The 21,145-nt window shown below is 37.7% G+C and overlaps 1 protein-coding gene across 1 annotated transcript in view; it reads left to right on the top strand.

Annotated features, from left to right (window-relative positions):
- The first annotated feature begins 8,018 nt into the window (after positions 1 to 8,018).
- LOC150089455 (nose resistant to fluoxetine protein 6-like) overlaps positions 8,019 to 21,145 on the top strand; it is a 129,952-nt gene continuing 116,825 nt past the window's right edge. Inside the window, exon 1 of the mRNA XM_090389498.1 lies at positions 8,019 to 8,533. Coding sequence (XP_090245624.1) covers positions 8,041 to 8,533 — 493 coding nt within the window. The 5' untranslated portion in view covers positions 8,019 to 8,040. The remainder of the gene's footprint in view (positions 8,534 to 21,145) is intronic.

The following is a 21,145-nucleotide window of genomic DNA, read 5'->3' as shown; positions in this document are numbered from 1 at the left end:
AATACTCAGAAGAAAGACACAGTTTACATATTAATAATATGCAACGATTTCTTTTTATAATGTTTTCAATCTCTTTAAAGAGTCTTCTTATCTAGCTTGAGTTGCCACTTTTTAAAAGCGCCAATTATATAAATTAAATTATCGAGATTTTGATAGCTCAAACCCGCTCCTACACTGAGAATGTCATAACGGAATAATATGGTCATCCCAACTCCTACTCCTCCTCTTACCGGTAGGTTTCTTCAAGTATAAATAATTTACTGCTATGAGTGACGTCTTTCTATTGTCTTATGTTCTCTGAGTCTTTTTATAGAATTATTTCTGTGAATACGGGCGCTTATTTTCTGTAATAGCACGGTCAAGTAGTGTTTCCTTTAAAGAAAGCAATGAGAGACACTATAAACTAGCAATTTTTACAGAAGTGATGAAAAGCAACGACAGAGCAAATGCTTAATGGTAACAAAACTCAAATTTTAATTTCGTTGTACCCTTACGAAACTAAAGCCAAAAAACTTAACCCACGTGACACTGGAAATTTATATGGGAAATGTATAGTATAATTCCCTTCATTTTTAAGTGTAAAAAAATATGAGATCGCTTAGATTTTGTTGTCAGGATGGTTAAAGTAACTTTACCTCCTATGCAATGTTTGATTATATTCCTTGGTATTGCGCTGTTGCGAATAAGGAACTGGGAAAATAGAAAATATTTCAGTACGAGACTGGCTGCTACAGAAAGGGCTTTACGTAATAATGAGGAAAGGGCTCAAATTTATTCATACTAACATGGGATGTAAATCATATTTTATAACTTTCCGAACGAAAGATGTTCATAAAGCTATAAAGTAGTATTACATTAATGTGTGGACGGCACCACCACCCCCACCCATTTCAGTAAAACTTTTAGTGAAATTAGGGGATTTAGTGAAATTAGGGGATAAATAGCGTAGGATTCTTTCGACGTTTTATTATAGGTTTAATTGCAATATAGGACAGTCTTTTTTGGAACACTCTCCACCAATTTGGCAGGATAGACTAAAATATTTCAACACCTCGCGGAGACGAGGCCTTGCGCGTTTTTCCAATTCGTACATTGGTACTACTGGGATTAGATCAGTGCCATAGTGTTACATCATTTGCTGCAAACCAAAAGCCATCTCTCTCTCTCTCTCTCTCTCTCTCTCTCTCTCTCTCTCTCTCTCACACACACACACACACAAAGTTTTTGATAGGGTATACTGTATATGTTCTGCTCAAAAAATACAAGGTTGTATGTATGCGTGTATACACACGACGTTATATTTTTAACTATCACATTAGCGCTGATACTGTAATGGAAAAATCTTCGAAAAAATTTCATAAAAATCATTTGTCCAACGCCATGCTACAGTAGAAGTTTTGAATTGAAATGCATTATTGTGACAGGGCAGTTTCAAAAACGTTTTCTGGATTGGCACCTCATCCAACTTTTTCCATCTGATGAAAACAGCGTGTGTGTGTGTGTGTGTGTGTGTGTGTGTGTGTGTATATATATATATATATATATATATATATATATAATCCAATTAATCGAACAATTAAATAAAAAATTAAATGAATTATTTATTTTTAATATAAATATATATATTAAAAATAAATAAGAAAAAATAGTAGGAAAGCTAACATCAGTGGCAGCACAAAAGCACAATCCACACCGTGTTGCTTATAATAAGCTAAATTAAAATAGGATAATTTTCTAAATTATTTTAGGAACGTTGCTTCAACACTACCCTCTTCTTCTTTATCCCTCCCTATATATTTTTCTGTTATTGTTTCGTTATTTTATTTAGCTAAGTTCTTTTTCACTCTACTGGTTTGCCATGCTACTGGCAAATATATATATCTCGCGATTCAGAGCTCCAGTATATTCTTTTCAACACCATTTCTTCCTATCATAATACTATTTCATCGATTCTGTGCATTAAGTTTCGTGGTGAAAAGTTTGCTGGCTGGTGCTCGTTCGTGGAACTCCTTGTTGATGCAGAACTCTGAGTAGAGGACTGCACGGGCCAAATTTTTGTAATTTTAACCGGCCCGACTAATACCCGAACCCGAATGCTACCGTTCCTACCCGATCAGTGCCCGGCTCTCGGCCGGGTCGGGCCGAAGCATAAAGACCAGGCTTGCCGAGCCCGTCCAGACTTAACTTGGCTATCGAGTGGTGTACCTTTCTTTGCAAACTGCTAATTTCGTTAGGATTCATGATACATCAGAGCTGTATCATGTGATTAATCAAATTATTTATAGCTCCCACTGATCACCCTCGTGGGCAGCACAGTTGGTATAATCACCATCGCTGACCGGGCTAGCCGAGTGGGTAAAGTACCTGCCCGGCAACCCAAAGGTCGCGGGTTCGATTCCCGCCTCGGGCTTGGATCAAAGTACTGCAAAAACCTTGGGAGGTGCAATATGGCCACAGAAGCCGATGCGCCAACAACTACCAAATCAAAAAAAAAAAATAAACAAATAAAATAATCACCATCTTCCCCACACCGAGTGGAAAAAGACCTGAATTCGAATCTTGTCAATGACGAGAAGAATTTTTATGGACTATTTTCACAATGTGGCTGAATTAGTGTCTCAGGCTAGGGTAGCATGGTTTTTCTCCGGCAACTCGAGTTTTTCGTCCAGCAAAACAGAAAATTGAAAATCAAAACACACGCAATTAACAGACATACAAATATGTACGGCGCAATATGGCATAAGGTACTGATGTGCCTATAACAACCATCCAACCAATCCCTGATGTTTGTTCTAAGAAGTCATAATTCCTACTCTCACTTTTTTTTTTCTTGTGCTTTAAGGATAACTTTCGTATGCTAACGTATAAATGAAACGAATTCATTTCACTTTTGTGCTAAAAGCTTAGCAGACTCTAATTGAATGGCAACACTGTCTGATATCGTTGGGATTTTTACTTTTGTGCTAAATGTTATATGTGCTACTCGGTCCGAAACAAGTGCGATTATGATTTGTGCTATCAGGCTCGAACCCGTCCCGAGGTCCAGCCCGGGCCGTGCAGACCTCTAGCTTTCGGTACGGTATACACACTAACAACTGCTCCTCTATACGTTTTCCGATTTCTTGATCGAGGCTTTGGGAATTTTGGTGTTTCTGAACAATACGAACAAGGCGACTTTGTTCGTATTGTTCAGGTACAAAATACTTGGCTCCGCCGATGTTTAACTCTCCATCAATATTCAACTTTGGCCATGCCAAAGTTGAATGTTGATGAAACCTTTTTTGAAAACCAACAGTTTTCAAAAAAGGAGTTAATTTATGATCCCTCTCTTAAAACTCGCTCAACTCCCCATCGTACAACTATTCACTTTCTTGTACATGTCTTTTCATAGATATTTCCACGGGTACTAGTCTTCTGACTTGGCATCTGTAATTCCACCTCTCATTCAAACCAGTCCTTACAGATGCATCAGATAGTGAACGTCCATTCACGAAACCATTTTTTTCTTTTTAATTTATTCCATATTAATAATTTCTTATTTTTCATTCATTCTATTTATAATCTTAGAAAACATTCTTCCTTTTCATTCATTCTATTTATAATCTTAGAACATTCTTCTTTTCATTTATTCCTCGAAGAAACGAACTCATTAAATCCGAAGGAAGAGTTGGTAGAATATCGTACGGAGGGTTTGCACGTACGACGATTAGATTGTTTCGTCTTCAGTGCCTTTGTTATCAGCTGAGGAAACTAAAACCACAAGGCATCAGTGTATCATGTCTGAAGTCCACAGAAATTTAACTCGAATATCAACAAGTATCCTGTTATATTTTAAACCCACGAACCACATGCGGTACTAAAGTACTGTAGGTTCCAGTACCTTTCGTGTTGGATTTAGTACACAATAGGACATACGTTGGTGTTCCAGTATTTTGTGTATGGTATACATTCGACTCTCGCGGTAGTCCAGGGGGTTACAATCCCCATCTTCGCCTACCTTTCCGGCTGGAACAGTCCTGGATTTGAATCCCGTCAATGCAGTAAGGAATCTTTATTTTTTTACAACGCGGCTGAGTTTAGTCGGTCTCAGGTGAATTGCATGGCGTTTTTCTCCTGGTAACTCTCGGGTTGTTAATTTCTGGTTTTAAGTTTTGGGTTCTAGCTCAGTGTTTCTTGTTGATCTTTTCAACATATAATACATTTTAGAATGCAACTTAAATATTGATGATTCTTCGCCATGGAAATTTTTAAATGGCAGTATCATATACAAAAATAGGAAGACAGACATAATACCCTTATTCAGTTATCTGGCTAGGTGATCTAGAATATTTGAAGGAAAACTTAAGCTATGAAATGGTACAACAAAAACTATTACTTTAGAAATAACAAGAGCTTTGTTAATTATGATTTTATACGATGTTTACAGATTGCTTCTATCTTTAATACACTGAAAGTTATTGAGGTTTAAAAGTGCACAAGGATTTTATGAAGACCTTGTGTAAATTATACTTGGTGTTTGTTGATAACGATGGGGTTGTAGAAAATATGAAGGTCAAGAGTGACGTACATGTTTGTAGAATATTTCCTTTTACTCAACATATCTGACTAAGTGCGAGTATTTGAAGGATATGCGGAATGGGAAGAAATTTACAGTAAATTGAGCAGCCTTCAAATTAAAAATAAATTGGAGAAATATTTACAAAGTACTAATATCAAACTAAAATATGCGAATCAGGAAATGCGATTATAACCTCGAAGTTCCTTATGCTTTTTGATTTTGTTTTAACCATTTTAGACATTGTGTTTTGGCGATTTAGTAATGTATGAGTCGTCATTAATTTCCAAGTATTGAACTGATGGGTGAGGGGACGGAGGAAGAGAGAGATGATACAACAAAAAAAAAAATGATACCAATAAAACAGCTCACATTATTGCCATTTGTTTAAAATGTGAAAGGAAATTCCATTTATTTGTAGCGTATATAGAAGCAAGCCAATGGCGGTACTTCCTGTCAGAGTCAATATCAGGGGTTGTTTTTAGAATCAACTCCTAGGAAGCTAAGAGGTTACTCTACATTGCTTTTATTCTATGATCGGTTTATTTGTTTGGAGGAGGAAATCCTAAGTTTCCGTGAGACGAAGAAAATTCAGGGGTGTTGACACAAAATTCTCTATTGAGACCAAGTAACTCGGCTATGGTGAGAAAAATATCCGTGAAGGAATACCGAATGGTTTATAAGTCACTTAAAAGTTTATTTCAATATTTAAAGTGAAAAAATAAACTAGTTTACTAACTATCATTGATTAAACAACAAAAACAAAATCATAATTGTTAGCAAACAAATGTTTTCCAAAGTTTCATTTTAATTATAATTCAGGTAATTCGATTTAAAAAAAAATAGAGTTACTTTAATAGTTTCCAACGGCAGCACAATGATATAGATTTTGATTGTTTTAGAAATATGATGATACACATATGCAGAAGTATTGAAGTGCCACTTGCACTCATACACACCTATAATAGAAGGAATGTAAAATTTTTCAATAATCGTACAGCTGACTTTCGACCTTGAGAATAGAAATCCGACGCTAATATTTACATAATGGTTCCACTAAATTCTCTTTTCTGTCATCAGATCTGCCGTAATGATGGAAATATTGGGGAATGTTTCATTATAGTTTATGGAACTATTTCTAATAATAGGATATTCGATGTGATGAGGAACCCCTTAAAAACTTATTGATCAATTACAGTGGGCCGCTCCTTCGAATTATTGAAAAACATTAATTTTAAAATATAATCAGTATTATAAACCAAGGGCTCAAAAATATTATAAAAGGTAAATAACAAGAGTAACTTATATCCTTGTAAGTGTATTATGTTTGTCAAAGTGTGTTCATGGGCCGATTTGCATGTTATGCTGGCTGAAATCCGAAATAACTCACTGAAGCGGGGGGGGAATCCCTACTCCCTATTGTTTAGATTAAAGAAAAATTTAAGAAATCTTGTCGGTGAAATCAAACCCCGACCTTTTCAAAAGTGAAAAGTGGCGAAACCACTGTCAAGAAGGACAACCGAAGTTCTCAATACTCGTACATATCACCGATGAGTTAAGCTACAGCCACCAGCTGTAAGCCTCAAGTGGCTTGACTTATCGCAGTTTAGTATTCTGTAAGTCGGGATAACATACTACGCATCAAGTTCCTGATTTCTGAAATATTAGAGAACTAAGACGAGGACATCACATTACCAGAACCAATTAGTTCACGGGCAACGAGTTTTGTCCTTAACTCTGTCTCTGACCCGGTTACTAACATCGAGAAGGGTGACCTAGTCTGTCATTATTTCAGCGTGTTTCACTTTCATTTTTTTGGCTTTTTTCCATTTCTTATTTGACCTTTTCCCTTTAGAGAGTGTATTTGTGACCTCTATTCAGAATATCTCACAAAATAGTCCATAGTCGAGGCCAGTTAATGAATTGATTGATACATTATTTAAATTATTTATCCTATTGAGTTTATTTGCAATTAAAATAACTTTTATAAGTAAATACGTTCATAACGATACTTCCTCCACCCAAGGTCGGCTGACCACAATCCTGATTGAAGAGATCTTTTATTAAGTAGCTTTCCAGTTACAAACTCCGACTTTCAAATGAGCGAATTTGTATAGATTCAAAATCAAATTATCCCAACATTGGCATGTCACTTTATTCTGCCTATTGTGTAGAAATAACGGAATACATTTCCAACTGTGTGCAATGGCTCTTCCTCAGTGAGTCTGCATGAGATAACCAAGTGCGTCTGAGATGTATGTTGTTAGCAAACGTTTTGGGCTGTAAAAGAAAACAACAACAGATGGCTAACAATTCTGTCGAAAACGATGCAATCATAATATATTATATGAGACTGCTTCTTGGGGTTGGTTGGGGACTTCTTGATGCATCGACAAAGTAATTGCATTTTCGCCAGTGTTTGACACTCCTTACCTTCAATTCCATCTAAAGAAATAAGAATTATAAATTAATAACTTTTTTTGTGCACATCTATTTATACCCTGCTTTACCTAATTCCAACTTGTAGCTGTTGTAAAGAGCCTTCTTTATGTTGTTATAATTTTTAATACTGGCCGCTCTCTTTTCTCCAAGTCATATTTTTCTCCTTGTATTCCTAATACCATCTAAGTTAACATATCTCGCTGGACTGTGAATAAATTTCCTTCAATTTATTGAATTACTACTTGAAATTATTTACATATAATTATATTTTGCAATTGGCACTTTCTCTAATTCGAACTACACTCCCATTACGAATTAGCGAGGTTCTGTAATAGCGGAATATGAGTTAAAGTTAGGTACGCAAATGTGGAACTCAAAAAGATTGGCCCAAGTAATATTCTAACTCCGTAATTGAGCATAAACAGAAAATTTATTTATTTTATGTATAAAAAGTTGTTTTTAGAGCGGTATCTTTCAGTTAAAGTGATTCTATTCTTTCAGAGAAAAGATGGCACTTTTCACGAAAAGGTTTCTATATGAGCAGTCAGCCAGTGCTTCTCAAGAACCATTTTCCATGTAAAGATGACATTAACTGGAACTGTGATAGATGATAATTACTTTAGAAAGCAAAATGCAATTGGCTTCTCATCTAGATGTAAGAGTGTAACCGAATGACTCAGTGCAAACAGTAGATGCACTCAGGCCATAAGGTTTATAATTGACAATCATTGTGTGCGGTACATGAAAACAAAAAATACATGCCACCTTTTGTAAGCCGAAAGAGAGGGGGAGTATGGCAAAATGCCAAAGGAAACAGATAACGACAAATTCTTTTTTGAAAGAAGAGAGTTATGAAGAATTAAGGAAAATTCCTATGTTTTGTTTTGCATGAGATATAAACAAGTCAAGCACATAGTCACGGACACAATTATGTGAACAAAGTTGTAATGACCAAATACAGCAACTTCATGCTTAGGAGTCGGTATTCGAGTATGAAAGCTGTGAAGGGACGAAACATGGTTACGACCCTGGTAAAGGTGAGGATGGCAACTGGCTTTGAGTTACTTTGCCTTTTTTTCTTTGTGTCCTCCAGTTCGCCAGTTGCTTGCAATGACACTGAGAGCGTTGCCAGAAATTATCTCCCTGATGTTCTTGCTGCAATTAGAAATATTTCTTCTCAAGTTGTAGCGCACGCCAACGTGACTAATGCTTCCAATGACACTACTTTTCTAACTGGCAGTGTAAGTCCACTCAGTATTGAGGACTACTCAGATCTTGCGCAGATATTAAACATGTCCACAAATATCAGTGAAGATTTAAACTTTGCAACTACCAGATTGTCTGATTCTAAAAATATTGTGGAGTGGTGGGAAAATGCGGAAAAAGTGGCTATGGAAACGGTAAGTGCAGCATTGAAGGGCGGTTTACCATACTTTCTCCGTTTGATACAAGGTGTGAACCTTTCGTTAGAGTGCGAACTGAGTTTCATTCGCTTTTTCTTCGGTATTCAACGTTTACAGCCATGGACAGTGCAGAGTAAGATGTTTACAGTTTTTCTATCTAATTATTTGCAATGATAAAATTTACTTGTCTATAAAGATAGAAATCTTTAATTCTTTTGTTGTTGTTGTTGTTGTTGTTGTTGTTAGTACTTTCAGGAGCACCAGTGACTGAGGCCATATTGCTCCGTGCATACTTCCTATAAATTGCGTGTGTTCTGTGGTCGAGTTTCGATTTGCTGTACGAAAAGCTCGAGTTTCCGGGAGAAAAACCATGCTACCTTCGCCTGAGACCGACTAACTCAGCCACGTTGTGAAAAAAGCCTATAAAAATTCCTCATCTCATCGATGGCACTCGAGCTCAGGTCTTTTTCATTCGATGTGGGGATGACCACGATTCTAATAACTGTGCTATCTACGAGAGCTTATTCTTATGGAGATGTAATTGATAAATAGAGTAGATCGATATTTTTAGGTATATGCATATGCGCCTATTATCTTCATGTCCATCCGTCCAAGTGTAACAGAGGGATCCCCAGTGGACGGCTTTTGATAAAATTTTACAATTGGGCCTTTTAAAAATATTTGCCGACCATTTAAAATTTCATTAAAATAGGGCAAATAGATATCTGGCAGTTATTATTATTTATTATTTTTTTACCATATACAATTGTATGGAAAAAAGTTCCTAGATTAAATACAGTTTTAATACTGTATTGTTTGGTTTAGACAGTCAGTGCACACTTCGTGTTTATCGTTATGTAAGACTTATGGACACGATATCGCTTATAAAGAGATATAAATATACACTGGTGTTCAAAGAAAGTGCATCACCTAGGAATTTCATATTTCTAACCATTTTTTGCCATGGTACGTTACATTAATGACTAGTATCACAAATAGAAATATAAACAAAAGATATTTATTAATAGTTAAGGCAAAGCTAAGTAATATTTGACAGGTGCTCTCAAAATATATACCAAAATGAGCATTTGCAACCTTTATACAACAGTTTTGGTAAACACGACAATTATGGCTGAAATGTTATCAGAAGCCCTCAATTTGCTTCAGTTTATAATTTGAAATGGAAAACAAAATGAAAAGTTCACCAGGTGAAAACTAATATTTAGTTGAACCACCTCTGGCCCTGATGACAGCAGCAGCACACCGTCGAGGCATTGACAAGATCAATTTCTGAAGATAATCAACTGATAATTCGTGGTTCCAAACACGAATTATGAAGTTCACGAAGGGTCTTTGGTTTCTTTCTGGCAACTGCAGATTCCACACGATGCCAACAGTTCTCTATAGGATTCAGTTCCAGGCTGTTTCCTGGCCAGCTAACAGTTGTAATGGACCGTTCCGTTCTTCCAACCATTTTTTTCACCTGTAACAAATGTAAACACATTACTGTCGAACCTCTAAAGCAGAAATGAAGCTAAAGTAACTACAGAAGTGCCAACTTATACTTTTCGCCCGATGACAAGGAACAGAGTCGTCGTGAAAGATGCTGTAACGTGGCAGGTTGAAATGGTCTCTAATGGTTGTCAGCAATTGATTGGCCTTCCAATATAGCCAGGTATCCATTGGCATTTATGGAACCTTTTATAAACTGCAAGTGATACGAAATGCACCCCCACATCAGTTGGCTGGTAGGAAATTTAACTGTAGACATCATACAGTGTGGATGGTATTCTTCACCACGTCTACTGCGAATTAGGCGCCTCCGTAGCCAAGTCGGAACGCAGCAGTGCATAGCACACACTTCTTGATTAGACCGGGGTTCGAGCCCGTCACCACCAAATACGGAGGATGCGGAAAGGTCAGGGAATGACCACCGCATTTCCCGGAACAATATGGCCTTAGCTGCTAAAAACCAAAATAACAAATAACAATAACTGCGAATCGTTTGTCTCCCATCAGAGCCATGCAGGTTGAATTTCTTCTCATCCGAGAAAATAACTGACTTCCACTGCTCGGGGGTCCTTTTGACTTGCTCCTTACACGAAATTAATCGGGCCTTGTTCATTTTGTGTGTGAGGAGGGGCTTCTTCTTAGGACGACGGGCTACAAGTCCATTTTTGAAGAGGCGTCTTCTGACTGTTACTGCACTTGCTACCACTCCTGTATATTCTTCCCATTCTCTTTTCAGCTCAGACTAAGAAGAAGATTTACGGTTTTTAAGGCATAAACGCTTCAAAACGCGGTCCTGTTTTGCCATAGAGACTTGTTTGCGTCCGGTTCATTTTTTTGCCCTATCAGCAGAACCAGTATTCTTGAGTTTGGAAAGAAATCTACTCACTGTGGACTGATTACAAGACACTCTATAAGCAATATGATGGGAAGAACATCCTTCCTCACGTAAAGCAACAATAGTACTCTTTCTTCGTGGCGTAAACTGCACGTAACTCGCCATCCTGACACAAGCAAGGAATCACTGCAACTCTTGCAAAGCGTGCTTATATAGCTGAAAGTAACGGCTGATGCAATATTACGTCATCACCTACGCGTGTCAATCTTATCCGATGCAATCTGTAAGAAATATTGCCATATACTTGAGTTATTCGGACGACAATTACAATTTTAAGGGGTTTGTTTGTTTGTTATTTGGTTTTTAGGAGCATTAGCAACTAAGGCCATATTGCTCCGGGGATATACGGTGGTCATTCCCTGACCTTTCCGCATCCTCTGTATTTGGTGGTCACCGGCTCGAACCCCCTTCTAATCAAGAAGCGTGTGCTACGCTGCTACGCACTGCTTCTTCTGCTCACCTGGCTACGGAGGCGCCTTTTAAGGGGTGATGTACTTTCTTTGAACACTAGTGTATGTATAGAGAAAAGAGATCTAAAAGTATATGGGAGAAGAGTAATAAAATTATACAGTTGTAATTAAACCTTAGTTAAATCTTTAAGCCTTAGTAATTAATTAGTAAGGAAAAATAATTATAGTTAGTTTTCACTTCTATTAATCACAGAAAAAGGGAAAAAAAAATTCGATTAATTTAAGAAAAAAAATCAAATGCGTCTGACATTTCAGACGTATTTGATACTCGCTGTGTTCATTAAGTAACTTGTTTTTGTCGGGCACACCGAAGTATTAAATTTTCAGAGTAAAATTTGAAAAATTTTTCATTTTCAAAGTTTTCCTAATTTTTGAGCAGCAAAAAATATTCATATTATTATTATTTGCAGTGATTTTTCTGATAGCATGAAAGTATCATTAATATGCATTATGGTAAGGGAGAACTTAAAATAGTACACCGACTGGAAGAGAATCATACTCAAAAATCAAGGTCGAGAAGTCGTTTCGCATCCAAACACCACTAGACTCTAACAATTGCATAGTCAATTCGCCTCGTGTCAAGACCAGTTAATTCGATAACATTTTCTCTGTTCTCTTAACAAAGATTCCCTGATCAAGTAGCTATCTCAACCTTGTTCTTTCTGAACTTGAAATTTGCAAGGCATTTCACAACCTCACAGACTCAATTCTTCTTCGGCCTACGTTTTGTTTGTTCCTTTTTAAGTTTTTTTAGTCTGTTTGTCCAAGGTTTTATTCGTCTGGGATTAATTTCATTAAGTTCATTAATTGCAATCTACAAAATTGGAACCTCTAACGATCCACAACAACATCACCAATTACTATTCTTATTATTTTGGCTAAAGTTTTTGAATCATTAGTATATTATAACTTAAGTGCCTAGCTTTCCGACTTTATCAGTTTCCGCAATTCCAACTCATGCTCAAAAATTCTGTCTGCAATGTCTAATTTATCTGTCTTTGCTCAAGACAAATCTAGATTTCGCTCAGGTTGTTTAGAGTTACTCTTAATCTGAAAGCATTTTGTTTAACTTACGAAATTGTATAGGAGAATTCATTTGGGTCCCTTCTTTGTCATCTGTTTTATAGATGAATACATCGCATGGCGTAATTCTCTTTAGATCAAAATCCTGCTTTTCGCCAATGACTTAATCTATAAATCCATTAATTCTTCAAGTGTTACCTCATTACAGCATTGATTAGAACCAATGATTGATTGGTCACGCTTTTTATTCAGCGCCAGACCAAGATGAAAAGTACCTTAACGTACAATAGCTGCAAGTTCACCTGTAATAGTACCACAGGTTGGGAGGCTAGGGCTGAGTATGAGAAAGCACTGGAGAGAGCAAAGAATGGGGGTAAGGAGTTTTTCATGTATGTGAATACGAAGAAGAAGAAGAAAAAAACGAATCAAATCGGACACTTGTGTATACGATCTGATTGGTGTGGAAAAGTCTTAGATAACTCAGCTGATGTTGCTGATGACTTAAATAGGTACTTCACATCGGCCTTTATTGACGAAAGACCCTTCATGCTGAGGAGGGAGTGTGCAAGTGAATCTGAACGATATAACATTAGTAATTTCGAAACTACAGATGCCTGATTATTAGAAAAACTTTCGAGCCTAAAAGGAAAGTAAGGCTCTTGGAATTGATGACATAGGCCCAATAATTATGCATAATTAGGCAGCCGAAGAGTGTATTGAACCAGTCAGGTTAATTATGAAAGCATCATTCAACTCGGGAGACATTCCTTTGGTACGGAGAAGTGCCAACGTATTGCCAATACATAAAGGCTGTTGAGTGAAGTCGGTAACTACAGACCAGTTAGTCTGACTTCAGTAGTAGGAAACATTTCTGAGGCAATGATTATGACAGCAATCCAGGATCATTTAGAAAGAAATTGCATTCTGAAGGACATGGTTTTGTTAAGGGAAAATCATGTTAAACTAGCTTAGTAAATTATTTTGCTACAGTTAATTATGAGCTGGATATAAGGAACAATTTCGATAAAGTTTATTTGTATTTTAGCAAAGCATTTGACTCAATCTCCCTCATCATGAGAGGTTAATGTATAAGCTGGAACTTGTTGGATTTACTGCAAAGATTCTAAGATGGATTGTAGGGTGGCTGAAGGCAAAGGATTGTGATCAATGGATGTTCTTCAGGTTGTTGTAACGTCAGAAGTGGTCTCCAAAGGATCAGTTCTTGGGTCACCGTTGTTTCTGATTTTCATAAATGACATCGATGAAGGGATAAAGGGCGTGATTTTACGTCGCCTGCAAAGTTTTCGGACGACGTAAAGATTGGAAGAGTAGTCGTTAACGATCAGTGCCAAGAAACACTCCCTCAGGATGATTTGAACAGGCTGAAGACTGGTCAGAAAAGTGACAGCTATATTTTAATGGAGCAAATGCGAGGTCTTACGCTTGGGAACAGCAGCCCCAAAGTAAACTATACAGATCGGTTTTTTAGGAGCATCGGCGACTAAGGCCATGTCGCTGCTTGTATATTGTCTGTAAATTGCTTGTGTTCTGAGGCCGACTTTCTGTTTGCTGTAAGAAAAGCACGAGTTTCGGGGAGAAAAACTTTGCTACCCTCACCTGAGACCGACTCAGCCATGTTGTGAAAAAGACCCATAAAAATAGACGGTGCTATCGAATTAAAAACAGTAGAGGAAGAAAGGAATCTGGGTGTTAGGATACGGACAGATTTAACATTCTTTGAGCAGTGTATAAACAGGCAGGCAGGAAACCCCATGGTGTCCTATCGATGATTTGTCGAACAATATCTCGTTAGAGTATATTCCCGCTGTATAAGGAATTGTAAGATCGCATTTGGAATATTGTGTCCGTGTATGGAGACCTCATCTGAAAAACATACATCGACTTCTTGAAAGGGTACAAAGACGGGCAACTCACACGGTGAGTTCGACAAAAGGGCGACTGTTCGAGGAACGACCTCGATTATGTGGACTTCATAGCTTGGCAACCAGGAACCTTAGAAGGGACCTAATTGAGGACTCCGAGAGGAGCTCGTAAAATGAATCAAGGCGCAATTTTCGCTGTTTTAAATAATTTCAGAACTAGAGCCATAAATTCAAATACAGGGGATGAGGTTTAAACTAGATTGTAAGAAATTTTCTTTTAGCCAGCGAGTCGTTGATTACTCTCAAACAATTTGCCTTCGCATGTAATTGAGGCCGACAGTTTGAAGAAATTCAAAGGTCAGCTGGATAGTTACTTCTGTAAGGGGAGAAGTTCATAATTTTTATTTTCTTATCTTCTTAAGTTTTTTTTTTGTCCGGCACAACAAAAGCTTGTGGCTTCCTTGCGCTATATGGTTAATAATAAGCAGAATTACGTTGAAGCTAAAGCTGTGAAGTATGTAGAGTCCGTTCTTGACTTAAGTTTGGCATGGATTTGACTTGCATTCTCTTCGGGTCTTTTCTGTGATCCTGCACCCTTTATAGCGCCTGGATTTCATCAAACCCGCAGGACAACCACTTTCTTTTCTTCTGCAGCTCCTTCCTTATTCTCTTAAAATAACTAGCCCTCCCATTCTTGACTATTGTGACATCATCATAACTTCCATCTTAATGTTTAATAAACAAGTTAGGAATTATTTAGCGAAAATTTGATTAAATACCTGTGATTTTGCTCCAAATTTCTTCTGTTTATTCCAAATTTGTACCAACCTCATCTACTACTGTATATTTGGCTCTATAAACACTTTCGTTTATTACTCCTAACTTCTCAGAGTGTACCATCGAGCTCACCTTTATTTCGCCATGCTAGAGCAACATATCAGTATAAGAACTTTTATATTTGTGAAGGTAACGCCATTTAGATGATTTTCGAAGATGGAGGGCAGCAGGGCAATGAAACGAAACTAAATTTCGTTTAATTTACAAAGTCAAATTTACAAAGATGACTAGAGGTCTCAGTACAGGAAGAATGTTAGGAACAGAAGGTGCATCACGAAGGCTTGTTCGAGGCCACTCTAGCACTATTTCTTCATATAATGTCCAATATAAGTACTCATGAAAGTTGAGGAAAGTGTGAATGTCAATTGTTATCCGTCAGGCATGTCAGATTAGTTTAGTTCCCCGGGGTCATTGGAGATTACAAACCAAGAAAATAGAAATAACAAGTCTTCAAATTATGGGGAAAGGGATTTATCCCCATCTGCCCATTCCCTGGTTTAATTTTACTGGAGGAACAGATATATTTAACCTTTTGATGAGCTAGAAAGTATTATTAAACAGTTGAGAATGGTACCGACCAAAATAGACGCACAGTGTGTAATCAAACTTATTAATCCAGCTGCATTGAAGTTGCTACTGATGGACGTAATCGTTAGTTTTCGCTAGAAGTTTGGTTTTAGTCCGGACAAAATCCCACCAGCCAGCTTGATCTGCAGACTGAGGATTTTAACTGTCAATAAGTACTGCGTATTATTTTTGCAAGAAATACTTCGGCACTGCATTGCATAATAAAGTTAAAAGGTGAAGGTACCCACTGCCATTTGGTGCGAAGAACGTGAATTAATTAGGATCAACGAATTTTGAGACCTTTAACATGCTCAGCTATGAGTCCACAGTAACTGCACCATAGTCAAAAAAAAAAAAAAAAAAAAAAAACAAACGAAGTCCAAGCACTCCCTCAGATATATTCCTTTATTTACAACTGCTCTGACCTTATGGGGTCATCTCCAAATATGAATAAAAAATATTTATTATTTAAAAGTACTGGTAATTCAATTTTCCAATTGAAAAGTAGCACTTTTCAATTGGAAGAATATTGAAGTATAAATCCTCGCGGTAGTACAGTGCATGCGAGTACTGCATTCCCCACACCGGGTGAAAAAGGCCCGCGTTCAAATCCCGCAAAGATGCGAGTAATTTTTATGGTTTTTTCACAATGTGGCTGAGTTGGTTGGTCTCGGGCGAGGTTTGCATGGCTTCTCGTCCATCAAACAAGTAAAAAGAACATACGCAGTTTACAGACGTAATATATACGATGGTTGGTCTAAGTTGCTGATACAACCAAAACCCTACACCAACAACTGAAGTACAATGCAGACTGTTTCGTCTGCGGAAGTGTTTTTTATTCGAGCAGGCGAAACTGCCATACGGCCACTGTATGGTAGTACAAAAGTATGGTAATTTTGTAGAAGGACCGAGCAGTCAGAGGAGGAGATCCGACGGCTGATTTAGTATGGTTGTTAAAGATAACATCGCGGCTGTTCTTCAATGTGGCAGAGGTCCATAAATTATCTCTTTTTTTTCCTTCTCGTTGAGCGATCCACAATATGAGATGTATCATAAAGTGCTGCTCTAGATCAAACAACTTGATTAGTAAAACTGCAGTTCTTGTCGCTCATTGCAAAACGTTTTCCTACAAATTCTACACGCTTATATTCTATTGTGGAAATGGACTAAATTTGGGTATACCCAATTTGTGTTCAGTGCATTTTAGAATCCTTCTTATGGAGGTTATTTATTCCACTAGAGTCTCAGAATCCCTTGTTTGTGGACCTCGTAGAATGGTCACGATAAATTGCCAATATTTGTTTCAGTGCCACAACTTTCGCTTTTTTCGGTGTTGGCGATGACTTCCAAACACAGCTTTATTGATAACTCTTTAGGTCAAAATGATGAAGCCAATCTCGTCCACCGTTATCACCTTGTGCAGAACTTCAGTATTCCTGATGGCTTTTTTGTTAGTTTAATTTTTTATTGCTTTTATTTACTTTTTTTTTTTTGCTGGCACCATCGGTTTGGGCTCCCAGTGGTATGGGATCTGTTGGAATCCATTCGAATTAATTTTTCCTCCAGTGGATGCAGAATTCTTCTGTCACTTTCGTTTGACAGTACGCGTATTGTTGTGGTCCGCTTCCTCGTGGCGTGGACTGGTACTAGAGACAGCCATCCTGGTGATCTTTGCTCTCTACTAGCTACGAGGTCAGAAACAACATACGCTTCTTAGACATAACACCATACTCATATCTGGCCATTTTACAGAGTTCTGTAGCTTTCGAGATACTCATATCAGCGCGTATGAGTATCACGAAATCTCATTGTACGAACGTGATGTTGTTACTGAAGGAGCGCGCTATTTCTTGAATAGGGTAGGTGTCCTTAATAAAGTGCCTAGTGCTAAGCACTGGACTTTGTCTTTTTAATTCTTTGAATAAATGTGTGTGATTACCAAATAATCGCATATGATGTTTAGTCTTTTGAAGTATATTCCTTCTGCTAAATAGGCGCTTTCATAATTGTCCAAGTTTCTGACAGTTTAGATGTATTCCGAGAATCTGTTTGAATTTGCATTGTTTCTTCTCTCTCTCTCTCTCTGCAGCTACGAGTTTTTAAGGCCGAGAAAGTTAGCTTTGAAACCAAACAGTTTTGCAACTCATTCTAATGCGTTTTAAAACTATTAATAATTTTAATGTGTTTCAGAACTGATAAAGAACTGTTATTATCATCATAAAGAGAATTCTTTTGTTTTCGTTTGTTTCGGACCGTTCAGAACTGCTTCCTAGCCGAATTAATTTATGAGTAGTACTTCAAATACGATTAATAACTTAATTCGACTAGTTGTACCGATAAATGGATTCGTCGAATTGACTTATCGGTGTACAGTTTCAGTAGATACCATAATTCAAAGTTTCGTGCAAGTTTTTTGTTCTTTCTTTATTGCCCGGAACTTTAAACGCAGTATTTGCTGGTGCTGCCATCTGGAGTGCAATTCGCACTCCACATGTCAGCATTTATAAATGGAATATTTTCACAAGTCAGTAAAGAGTAGTACATGTACCTTGATGACACACAGGGGGGGGAGGGGAGATGGGATGAGAAAGCACCGATGTGCCGTACCAAACTAGATTTTAGTATAATTGTTCAAAATTGAAAAAAACTTCAGTAGATATGAAACTTTTCATAAATTTAATATTTGTACATTCTAGGCATATTTGAAAATAACTGTTGTTGAATTTTTCGTCGTTTCTGAAACGTTATTAAAATTCACGAAACGTTATTAAAAAGAAAGTGGGGTCGGACCTGAAATATTTTCATTAAAACGGGATTTTATTGTGTAATAGTGTAACTGGCGTGGAGTGTGACCATCAACCTTGTACCTGAGGCACAGTACAGTCGCAGTATCCTCTTCCCGGCAGGCTTTGTTTCAACAAAGAGCCTTAGGCATTTTTAGAAGTACCAACTTCATCATTGTGTAGCAGGAAAGGCTAATCAGGTGCGATTCTCTGTTAAATTTATCCTAGGTCGACACTGACAAGAATTTGAGTAAAAACTGAAATGAGAGAATGAAAGCGAAACGGAACGTGTTTGTGTGCTAAACAGAAAGGCAAAAAATGTGAAAAAATAAGTTTATTCATGACGGGTTACAGATTGGCAAAATATTGTCCGCTTTCTGATATTAATTGAAATGTTTGAAATTAGAATTTTCTCAGGTTAGAAATGATATTTGGTTATCTCTTCTATTCAAATTAAGCATTTCTTAAAAATCCGAAGAACGGTTTCACTGGCGTTCAGCGCCATGTCAATCAATTCGACCCTGAAGAGAATGTGCAAGGCTCACTGCGGTTGAATTTTTCTCGGCGTGGTCTGTGCTTGTAACAGGAGAGACCGTTTTCACAGGAATGGGACACACTTAAACAGAAGGAGTACAAGAATATTCGCTGATGCTATCGAGGCAGTGGTATGTGGGTCGGAAAACTGCTAGCTTGGGGAGGGTTACATAAACAGATTAACCAGAGCCGCAGGCAGAGGTGAAACTGATTCTTGCACTGCTTATATTGGGAAATGAAGCAGCCTGGAAAGCAAGGTGGTGGGGATTTCAGGCCTTGTTGTGGGCCATCACGAAACAAGCGAATACATGGACTGCGCAAGAGTAAGTACATGTATGCTTACATGTACACTAATGTCAGGAGCATTGTAAATAAACTTGATGAAATTGAAGTACTGATTAAGTCATCAAATGCAGACATTGTAGGGATAGCAGAGACATATTGTCACCCAGATGTTAAATATGAGAAGTACAATTATACAGGAAGGAGAGGAGGGTTGGAAGTGTTATGCTCTTAGTTAAGAAACATATTAAACCTAAGGCATATTAACAGCTCATCCAGTCGACATGGGTGACCAGTGCAATATTGAGTCAGTTTGGTGTGATATAAGCACTGTGAAAAAAAATTAGGGTAAGGGTGTGTTATAGGCCTTATGACTGTGGGCCAGTAAATGGCTCACAGTCAATACAAAGGTTGGCAGGGTGGTTGGTGGATTTTGATTGTGGTTTGGTTAACGACAGCAATTAAGCTGAGTAACTGCAACATGGTCTAAGAAAATTGGGTGAATGGACTGAGAAATGGCAGCTGAAGTGTAACGATGACAAATAGAAGGTATGCATATGGATAGCGGTAATCGTTGAGTGCGGTACTACACTCGGAGTATTGGAAAATGAAAATGACCTGGGGGTAATTGTGTAGTCAGGCATGAAATTCTCTGAGCAGTGCAGACATGAGCCAAAACAGCTTATGTGGTTTTGTCAATGATATGCAGAACTTTGCTAACAGGGGTAAGGAGGTAATTATCACTTTGTACAAGGCCATGGTTAGGCAGCATCTTGATTATTGTATGCAGGTCTGGAGGCCTCACTTTGGGAAGGATGTCGATCTGCAAATTGCAGCTTCTAGAGACTAGGCACTTGCGGGGATGATCTAATTGAGGTGTTTAAGGCATGGAGTAAGTTGAATATGAGTGGCATCCTTCCTCTTGTTGAGACTACACACATGAGGTGGTATAAATTTAAGCCGAGGAAGGATGGTTGCAGGATGTGTGGAAGTTTGCTTTCAGCCAGCGGGTGGTTAATTGTTGGAACAGGCTTACATCTGTTGTGGAAGTGTATGGTGCGAATAAATTCAAGAAAGAACTAGACAAATTCTTTTTTACGGTATGGACGGGAGAAGCGTGTAGTGTTTTTTTTTTGCCTGATGTTCTTGCATCATTTGTCGCTACTACTACTAATAATAATGATATTAATTTTTAGTCGTTTCGCCGCATGCTGCTTGTATAGTTTGATTGGTTCTAATATTGTCAGACAGTCAATAGAGGCTGTAATTAGTGTAAAATAGTGTAATCAGACGATTTTAGGTAGAGGGATCAGGGACTTCCCACGTGAATTATATCTGGGTTTTTCAACCCCCAAAAACATGCAGATTTACCCGTGAACACACACACTTGTGCATAAATTCACTTGGAATTTTTGGTCCAAATACTGCATCTGTTTTTGTGTTGCACCTGTTTATGGTCTCCCTTCATAACATGATGCATGTTACAATTATGAGAAGCATTTCCATTTAGAGAGTGTTATAGTGTATAGTGTGTTTAGGGTCTAACGGCACCAGGGGTTTCCCCCATTTCCGCGTAATATACATTGTGGTGTGATACAGAACACTGTAGAGGCCAGAGGTTTAAAAGTGTATGGATATTGTGGTGTGTAATGTTTTGTACCGTTGCTCATCTGGTCTTTTAGCCGTTGGGTCTCAAATGAGACCCACCGTTGCCCACACTATACCTCGTAGAGGCAGACCAGGTACACCAGTATTTTAGAAATTTACTATTTACTCTAGCAGGTCCTGCCACCTAATTTCCTGAGATTTCAGTGGCTAGAATCTAAAAAAAAAAAAAAAAAAAAAAAAAAAGTGGAAAGGGGGGGGAGATACGCTAGAAATTGGGTCAGGCCGAAAGAGATATAAGTTATACGGGTTAGAGTTCTTTTTTTTTTTTTGTTTTGTTTTTTTTAAATTTTT

Source organism: Mastigoproctus giganteus, chromosome 2, assembly GCF_048544385.1.
Source record: "Mastigoproctus giganteus isolate SK-2022 chromosome 2, ASM4854438v1, whole genome shotgun sequence".
NCBI classification, from domain to species: Eukaryota; Metazoa; Arthropoda; class Arachnida; order Uropygi; family Thelyphonidae; genus Mastigoproctus; species Mastigoproctus giganteus.
Note: the sequence above shows the minus strand (reverse complement) of the source record. Positions and strands in the feature narration are given on the sequence as shown.